The sequence below is a fragment of the Nansenia antarctica genome (assembly GCF_963989245.1).
Source record: "Nansenia antarctica genome assembly, chromosome: 16".
Taxonomy (NCBI): Eukaryota; Metazoa; Chordata; class Actinopteri; order Argentiniformes; family Microstomatidae; genus Nansenia; species Nansenia antarctica.
This window is the reverse complement of record NC_137686.1, coordinates 24,693,042-24,703,041: the sequence shown is the minus strand read 5'-3', so window position 1 is coordinate 24,703,041 and position 10,000 is coordinate 24,693,042. Positions and strand designations below refer to the sequence as shown.

General features: G+C 47.3%; 1 protein-coding gene across 1 annotated transcript in view; it reads left to right on the top strand.

Moving 5' to 3' along the window:
* The first annotated feature begins 1,480 nt into the window (after nucleotides 1-1,480).
* Nucleotides 1,481-10,000, top strand: part of arhgap21b (Rho GTPase activating protein 21b) — a 55,628-nt gene continuing 47,108 nt past the window's right edge. Inside the window, exon 1 of the mRNA XM_080547080.1 lies at nucleotides 1,481-1,573. Within this exon, the coding sequence (XP_080403206.1) occupies nucleotides 1,499-1,573 (75 nt within the window). The 5' untranslated portion in view covers nucleotides 1,481-1,498. The remainder of the gene's footprint in view (nucleotides 1,574-10,000) is intronic.

The window sequence follows — 10,000 nt, the reverse complement described above, 5'->3', positions numbered from 1 at the left end:
GCGGTGGCTAGCTTAGCCATTGAAGTTATTTATGCGAGTACAACTTTTGCCTTTTAGCCAGGGAGGGTCCCGTCTAAACACTGGCATCAGGATCAGTCTAAACACTGGAGTTGAATGGGAAGGTATTGACAGCTCTAATGGATATGGAACGTCATGAAACTAACGCGAATTAAAAAGTCGTTAAAAACGCGAATTAAAAAAGTCGTTTCTGGTCATTAAAACGGTGACACCAGGATGAAACCTTAACCTAACCCCATCAAACCTGCCACGGGGTTAGTTGTAAACACGGCACGTTTTCATTCCAGGGATTAGTCCACCTCCATTATTTAGCCCAACTCGATTCTTTAATTTAAAAAAATTACGAGGCGAGTTTTTGTGGTTAAACCTCGTCGTATCTTTTGAATACTTTGTTCACCACTTCAAAGAAAGTCAAAGTGACAGGTATGACTGATGTTTATTAGAACATTAATTGGTTCACAACAGTTTCCAGTATCGAGTTGGTTGGAGTTGGATCAAAGTTGTGCTGCCTGACTGTCCGTGACGTTAGAATTATAAGGTTCTATCTCCGTTTTTGTCAAAATTTAGTTTTTTTTTTACATAATCTGATCCATTAGGTGTTTATTAATGCCTGTGTGGTGTTATTTTTAAAATGTTGACATTTTTTGAGTTAGTAATTAATAAAATACAAAGGTTCCATCTCACAGAACATAATGGAATGTAAAAACTTTGACGCTCAATATCTCTGAACTACCCTAAACGGAGATAGAACCTTATCATTCTAATTATATATTATTATATATTATTATTATAATATTGTGAGTCCAGAGAGAACAACAGACAGCAGCAGGGTGGCACGTTCCTCTCCTGTCCTGACCGCACTTCATCTCATTGACACATTCTGTTTATCTCTACTAAAACAAACAAACAAAGTTCTCTAATCAAACAAACAATTACTAGATTATCCACACGGCGAAACTGTGCGAATGTTTGACAGATACTATAGGTGTTATTACACCCAGAAATGGATCTGTTTGGAGTCAGATGTCTGTTCTGACCACTGGTTGATATTCGCAAGAGATGCCAGCTTATGATCGTGGTCGGCAGTTTTGTTGTAAACCGAATGGGTACATTGAAATGTTAACATTTTGTTTTTCTAACACTAACACTGACAGTTTATGCACAATAGCAGTACATCCGATCCGTATGTACGGTAGTTCTCTCCCGCTGTGTTTTGGCATAGGGAGTATTTTTCTATTTATGATTTAGCCACATTGATCGATCACCGATTGCTTCACTGTTGGTAATATGTCATCATTCATTACGTCTTTCATTTACTTTTTTAGCAGGCCAGCTGCCACCTGAAGCATTGGAGCCAAAGACCCAAAACAAGGATGTTTGCGGTGTGAAGTAGAACGTGGACTCTCCTGTCTGTCGCTTGCTGGATCTGTCGCTTTCAATGTGGGCTACAAACTATTGTCACCTTTTAATGTGAAGTGAAATGATGGCGTCTCGTTGGAAAAGTCCCTGCGATGAAGATGATGAAAGACAACTTCCCAGACCCCCTCTATGCGAGGTAAGACCACTTAACCCCTCCGTAAGCCCATAAATTATATTCTTATCCCCCCAGGTTGTTTTGGGTGAACTCTTATGTTCTTGTAATGGAAATTGGGGTCCTGGAGATAATGCTAATAATATACTATTCATTAGTGGAGACTACACTGCCCTTCGAAACGTATTTTGCCAATGTGTTGCTTTGCTTGGTGTCCTACTGCGTCCAGGTTGGTTGCAAGTTGTAGCCAAATGTCAAATTTGACTTGAGTCAGGAATTGGCACATATACATATAACATATGCCATTTAGCTGACGCTTTGATCCAAAGCGAGATATAATGCAGTGATTGCATGAACATTTTCAGTACGAGTCAGCTGTTTCTGCATCTTCCATTGGTCATTCCCGATAGATTCTTTACAATTTACAACAAGAATCCCGATGGCATTCCCAGACACGTCTCAGTCTTATAAATAGCTCGGCTACAATATGATAGTCTAGTCCCACAGTCTTGTTCCATCCTCTCTCCATTCACAATGCCATCCTATGTCTTCCTCATGCCTTGACTGTAATTGACCCTCTTCTCCGTTTGGAGAGCAGAACCATGTGGGACCATGATTCACATGTGAGATATGGGGGGCTATGCCCTACGTCTTTTTGTGTGTGTCAACAACCACAGACATACCTCCTTCCTGTTTGTTTGTGTGGGAGAGCATTACGAGTTTGACACTTCAGCACAGCTCTTTGTGATTGTGATCACCCCCCCGTGGTGTTGTTTTGGCTGTGGGACTCCCATCATTGCCTTTAAGTGTTTGGTTGTAATTGTAGGACACGGGTGAGTTAGAAGTGCTTTTTGGAGACCTAGGCCTGGTAGCAGGGGTTGGCTATTGGGTCTGGAGGGTGTCATTTGGCTTCACTCGTGTCGTAAAGCACAGGTCGTTGATGATAACGGAATGTTTCGCTGACCTGCACTCAGTTTGACTGGACATATCTCATAGGTTGTCTTTGTGAAAGGCAGGGTTCCCGCGCTGGTCTTAAAAAGCCTTAAAGTCTAAAATCAAGCAATCCAACTCACAAGGCCTGAAAAGGTCTCAAATTCCAGTTATTCAGTCTAAAAATGAGGTGCTAGGTCTTAAAAATTAGATGCTGCAAGGAAATCAGTCCAACCACATCTATTTTCGCGGAAATTAATCAAGTTGGAACCAAAAAAATGCCAATTCGCTTCCTTTTTTGTCTGTATGGCAGTGAAATCCCTAATTTCATCACCTCGAGGATGACAAAAAGCAATCATATGGTGTCGCAAATAGGTCTAAAATTATATTCAAAGAGGTCTATAAAAAGGTCTAAAAAGGTCATAAATGTGACTTGTTGAAACTTGTAGGAACCCTGTTGATAAACTCGGATCCCTTGTTCTAAGGGTGTTTGAGGGTTTCTCCTCCAGACGGCTCTGGTTTCGTCCTACGTAGTTTCTGTTTTCCTTCCTCTCCGCGGTTTGAGATCTCCCCTCACTCTGGAGGTTGTCTTGCCTGTCATTTGAATGAAGACCTTTGTGTAAACTCCTCCTCAGCCCACGCTCCTTTTGAGTGGAAGGTCACCTATTAATAGGAGGTGCACATTTCTCGAACCCGCTCCCCTCCCCTTTAATCTAATAAGTGGTGGCTCTCCATTCCAACTGCCCCTGCCCTCTGTTGAATAGCCTTGAGGAAGGATGTCATTTTTCTGTATAACCACTAACCAGCAAGCTAGTTGTTGGCAGGTTGGCAGCACGGACGGATCAAGGATGTGAGCATAGGAGTCGCAGGTGAAATGTGACGCAGAGAAGACAATAGTATCATTGTCATGACCGTACTGTTAACGTTTATTGTTGACCGATGAATGATGGATCCAATTTCAACGGAGGAAGGAGGCATCAAGTCAACAACACTAAGCATTAGAGCCTAGCCTGGCTTTTTTAAAATAGTGTGGGAGCCTGACTGTGAATTCATGCGCCCGTTGGGTTTCCTCTTTTAGCATTTCCATCCTTCTAATGAGGCTAAACCCAAACCCACACAGTAATTCATGTGCTAATTTGGAGCTGCTGGAAACCCCCCCCCTAGAGACTCCTTGCCTGGATTTACTGGAAGGTTGCTGCAGGAGGATTTGACGAAGTGATATCATGAGAGGCATCGACCTCCCCTCGTTGGTGTGGGACAGCCCTCTCTCCTCTAAGGTCAGGTCGGGCCGGTCCCCTCTCTCTCCAACTCCAAGAACGACGTCCCGCCACGGAGCATGACGCATCCACGAACGCCCTGATATTCAATAGAAGGAAGCTGGTCACCAGCGCGTTTGTCGTGCTGGGGGAAAACGGGGATACTTAATCATGATGCCAAGCTTTATTTGTATATTAATAGATTTGAAAATGTGACTCTTACTTGTTCCACGTTGTGGAAAGAGTCTAGCGGCCAAGAGTCTAGCCAATTTCCCCCTCTCTGAACCGAGTTTTAGCTCCTGAGGCAACTCGTGTCTTCATGTGATAAGCGTCAGACTCACGTCAGTGTTTCAGAGTGATCTTAAAGGTATTTGAAACGAAAACCAACAAGCTTGTTTAGCTCATAAGCTCGAGGAACGTAAATAAAAGGTGTTCTGTTATCATCACAGACAGTAGAGGGGTTGTTTACTCTGCCACCATTTGGCACCTTGGCCTCCTTTTAGCCTCAGCTGAACGCAAGAGGAAACCCAAACACTGTAGCCACTGTTGGTCGTGTGCATGATCCGATGAAGCTCCACCGTGTCGGTTTCAAATCCCGCACGCCGAGGCTAGATTCCTTTAATTTGATTTTCAGACACGCCTGAGAAGGACCAAGCTCCCAATCCTGTTTTAGCCCAGTGCTGTTCTAACCCACCTACCTTCCATTTAACCCAATGCAGTTATTCACATTTTTTTTAATCACATGTAGGTCATTTTAAGCCAAACCCCGTTTCCACCACTCAGACAACGCTTTGACGTTCTTTCTTGCATGAGACATTAAGAGTATACAACAAACGGATGTGTACTGTAGCTACAAGTGCAGAGAACGTTGTAGTTGTTGCGTGATTGGGTCGACAGCACCGCAGGCCAGTTCTCAACCATTTGCCATAGTGCGGTCGGTCGTGCAGCGGATGGGCGGTTCTTTCTCCGAGGAACCCTGACCTAACCCACCGTCAGCAGTGGTGGAAAGTGAAATGTCTCTACTAGGCAGATCTGTCCCTCATTAAAGTCGAGTAGCTAGGCTAACTCATTTAGCAGCCAATTTACAGGGCCTCCTGCCCTGGCATCATATGGCTGCCTGATGGATATCGGAAGGGAAAATGGATCTTCAATTGGATAGAAGGCGGCTCGTTACTTCCTGTGGGCTCATGGCTCTGTGATGTCTCAGTAGTAAATAAAGAGATGGGGTTGTTTTTATTACTTATTATTATTTTTATTATCATCATCCCTTGTTGTTCTCCGTCTGTTGAATAGGGTCGTGTCCTGAGTTGCACTTTGCAAGTTGCAGATTCTTTTTTATTCTGGTATCTTTTTGATGCCGTATGTTCCCAATCAAAACCAGAGGTTTTCTTGGAAGTGGAAAGACGGGGATTTGACTAATCTAAATGAGATGGGGCCCCGGCGTATGTGTCGGTTAGACTCCCAGCAACATTTGGATGCCAGATGACCGGTGTATTAGGCCCCATATCTCATGGGGGAGTTAAGTGTGCGTGTGCGTGTGTGTGCGTCTGTGTGTCCCAAGCCATGTGTGCGTGCGTGTGTGTGTGTGTGTTTGAGGGCTTGCATGGTGCATACTTGCACAGTGGAAAACATTTGTCATCCGGAGTGTATTTGCATGTTGCAGCAGCCAGAAGTGCACGTCCGCCTGGGGAGGGGAGGCATGCCGCCTGCCTCTCAGTGGGGCTGGAATGGCCCTGGCTGCCCTCCCTCCTCCCTGCCAGGAACAACCGCACTCGCTCACTTCGGGAGGCAACAGGTGCAAGTCGGCCTTGTTTGAGCCAAGCCCACTCCCAACTGTGTTCAAGAATAATAACAATGTCTGTGTCTTAAAATTCCTAAAACAGTTCCTTGTGGGCTAGATGTTCTTTCGGGATATGATGGAGGCACGTGACGTTTCGGAAACACCTGAGTTTTTAAAACCTGAGTTTTTTTTGGGGGGGGGGTTTCTGAGTGAGGAAGTCCCACTCATTTGTTTTTCATTTTATTGAACAGATATAGGCTAGTGAAGACAGACAGGAAAGTAAGGAGAAGAAGGGAGAAAGGAGGGCATGTCAGCAGGGCATGGGCCGGATGCCGACCTGGGCATAATATGTATGTGTGCACTGTTGACCGCAGTGCTAGACCACTGGACTACCCCAAGCCACAATGGTTACAGAATTAAAAAATCGGTCGGACAGAAGTTTGGCTAGGTCTACTAACTACATTACAGCGTTGTATACTTAAAGTATGTCAACAACACACATGATAAAGTACGTCTGCTCCCCCCAGCGTTGCAAGACCAAAACACTGGAGGCTGAGCAGGAGAAGGCCCCTGCCCCCCCCAGTCATCTGTGTCATTACCTCAGGCGTTTCACAGAGGAGTGTCTGGTTTGGACTAGATGTGGTGTGTAGAATTTGGCAGCCCACAGAGACCTTTAGCTTTTTCACAGTCTTTCCAAGTTAAGTGGGCCGTACAGATGATGATGATGTTTGGTGTGTTTTTAGGACTGATGTCATGTGGCCTCCGTGTGTGTAATGTGTCACGGCGTGAGTGATGTCATCGGTGGGCCCCGGCCCTCCAAACATCGGGGCCATGCGTCATTGTTTCGCGTTTACTTGTGGAAAAAAACTTCCCTGGAAAAAAGCGCTGTTCCTTTTCTATTTTCGTGAAGACAAAATAAAACTAGTCGACTGTTTGAAAGGTGTAGGTCTACGTGCGTTACGTGCGGCCGTTTATATGACAACATGAACGCGTAAACATTCCCTGTTTTTAAGCACTTAGCATGGCGACACAGCCAGCTTTGTTTGATAAGCCGGGTCATGCCTTACAGTACAGCCACATTCCATGTCATCTCGGGGCTCATGACGCCTATATGCGTAATTATGTAACAGCAATATTTGTAATATTAGTAAGTGTTATTTCATTGGCCAGTACCCCGAGGCTGTATCATGAGCCTGATGACTTTTGATGCTTTTCCTTAGACTTAGGTCTTGAGTTCCCACACACTAAAACACACACACACACACACACACACACACACGCACACCACACACCCTTTACTGCTGACCACACCCAGCGCAAACTCTGACATTCTGTGGTGAATCATAGATGACTATGAAAAAGCATGCGCGTGTGTGTGTGACATTCATTCATCTGGAGCTTATTGCTATGTGGCGTGCGTGTGTGTGTTTTGGTGTGTTTCGCCTTAATGGGATTGTCTTTTGTGATAGCTAAGTGGTATAAGGCATGCCTATTTGCTCTGAACTAACCCCGTGTTCTCGTCTGTTTCAATAACCAGCGGCGATAGAGGTGTGTATTGATCCTCCCCTGTCGGGTTCAGGTGTTAATCAGGCCCCAGACACAGTCATTTTGGACCCTATTCAGTTAACTCTTTAACCTGTAATGGAGAGGGCAGCGCCTTTTACTCTGTTGACTGTCTGTCTACCCTGCTGCTTTCGCCCATAGGACTGGCACGTTGGCTCAGCTGACACTCTGAGCTAGCTATAGAGGGGTGGAGGGGGGGAGGGAGAGGGAGAGGGAGAGGGGGGGAGGGCGTTCGGTCAGGGAATGTCTGCCCGTCTGGAATTTATTGGCCGGCTCTGTCACCACAGCATTAACTATGTGAGAGGCTATGATAACCCTGCTAGGCATGCAACTCTCGCAGGAAAGGCCGACGTACACACACACACACACACACACACACACACACACACACACACACACACTCTCCACATCCCACATCTGAGGATCTAAGGATCACAGATGGCAGCGGCTCGGCTCGGCTTCCAAATCAGATCCGGTGATCCCGCGGCTGGCCTCTGGCATGCGGGGCGGGCGGGCAGCATTTAAAACATCCACCAACCGACGCGTATTCTAAATGCTCATAGTCATCCTATAGGCCGCTCTGAACACAGGTGCTGAACGTGTGTGTACGCTCACGCCGATATCAGGCTTTGGAGTGAATATAGGACACACATACACACAGAGAGAGAGAGTGAGAGAGAGCTCAAAACACGGAAATGCTGCTGGTGCCCTGGAACAGCCACAGCTGAGACAGACAGACAGACACACACACAGACAGACAGACAGACAGACAGAAACCAGTTTTGCCAGTTTCCCACAACACTCTCTCAGGTGTCAACTGCACCTGCGGCTCTGTGTCCCAGCTGCAGCTCCAGCTCTCCCATTGGCTCCCTCTCCTGTGGTTAAGTGGTATACCCCCCCCTACCCCCCACCCCGATGCCCAGTGAACACCCCCCTGTCACCCCAGAGAGAAGCACCAACTGTCGTTTTTTAAGCTTTTCTCCAGGTGAAAGTGTTCCCTCCCTTCCCCCATTTGTTTTTGTATTTTTTTGCGTTTCCAGGTTAGCCTGCTCCTTCCAGGCCTCACACATCCACATATCCCTCCAGTGAGAGACGACAGTGGGACGTGTTTTAACATAGAAGAACAGAAACCTCTCCAGGCGTCTCTGCATTTGCATTGGTAATCAGCCAGCTCCAAAAAGAGGAGCTGAGCTGAGCCTGAGCCTCCATTAAAGAGCAGTTGGAACGTTCTCTCTCTCCCCTCTGGCTGAGGGGGGGTTGAGGCGGTCGGTCGGTGTCGAAATCAGAAGGGTTTATCTGCGGTTGGAGTGCGAACAGAGCTGTTGCTCGTGTTTGTGGTTCTACGATGTGGTTTGGCGGCTCACTTACCACCGCCCCCCCCCCCCCCCTCTTCCACACACACTTAGTGTTTTTTGATGACTGTATTTAGTGGGAAAGAAAGAGCGAGGGAGGGAGGGAGAGACTCTTCTCATTCTGTACATGCTACTTCCAAGTTGTTGTTATGGCTTTATAACATGTTATAGCTCGTCTCTAGCATGTAATAACAGTTTTATAGCACGACACTAGTAGTGACTACGCTAGACACCGACTGACAACGGCCGCTGGATTGAGCTTAGATTACTTTACTTGCCTACTAAGACTGGTGGATAGACGATTCACTTACTTTAGTCAAATGTGTTTGTTGTCAAAGTCTCTTTGGAATAAGGTCGTCTGCTAAAATGCCATTAAAGGTAAATGTAAATGACCTGGTCCACCAACGACCTGTGGTTTGTCAGTAAGGTTGTTATAACGGAGTTAACTTTTTTTGGGGGTGGGGGGGGGGGAAGACAGCTATGGAACAGATGGTGGCTGAGGAGGGAGGGGGTGTGCGGGGTGGGGGGGCTGTCCACTGAGGTCTCTGAACCCGAGCCCCCGGTTCTGTTGGGCTGGGTTTCCTGTCAGCCAGCAGGTAGCGGGCCGGTGCTGCTCGGCGCTGCTCACCCGCTTTTCTGACATCTACTCATCACCTTTCTACCCCAGGCGGAGCGGGGGTTAGCGCCGAACGCTAGCTCATCACATTCCTCTCTCTTTGTGGGTGAAGCTCAGGGCTGCGGGGGAGGGGGGAGGAGGGGAGGGGGTGGGGGGACAGGGAGTGCAGGAGGTGGAGTTTTGGAAGAGAGAGTGAGCGAGAGAGAGAGAGAGAGAGAGGGGGGAGGGGAGGTATCAGATCAGGGAGAGGTTTAAGGGTCGAGTGGGACAAGCAAGCAAGCAGGGAGAATGTTTGGACAGTCAGTGAGCTCGACGGGCCCTGAAAGTAGTGTTTAGGCAAGGGGGGGTGTGTGTGTGTGTGTGTGTGTGTGTGTGTGGGGGGGGGGTGTGAGACTGAGGCACAGCGGGGGCAGAGAGTGGCGAAACACCCACAAAGGTGTAAAAAGGCTATAAATAGGCAGTAAACAGAGATGTGGGTGTGCAGGGCCTCAGGGCTCTGCGCCTCGCTGCTGCCTGTGGAAAGGGAACGCCGAGAAGCCGCTGTGTGACTGCTAGACGATGAGGTGTTTCTGTCAACACGGGCAGAGCAGCTCCCTCCAGGTCCCTGGTGACGACCAGCTGACACATTCTGTGTGGAAATGTGTCATTTTTATGCGGTTGCTGCTAAATGCTAACTGAATGCTGTTAAATCGTGGGCCGACTCCTCGTGGGGGGCTCGGTTGGGTTACTAGAGCGTGGCGCTAACAACGGTCGGTTAGGTTGCGGGTTCCATTCCCGCTGGGACCGTATGTACTGAAAATGTATCTATGCACTCACTGCAATGTAAGTCGCTTTGGATAAAAGCGTCAGCTATATATATATATATGTATGTGTTACGGTACATGTGGAAATACGGTACATGTGGGAAAACTAGGGTTAGGGTTAGGTGCTACGTCGACTTGGTACATGCTGGCA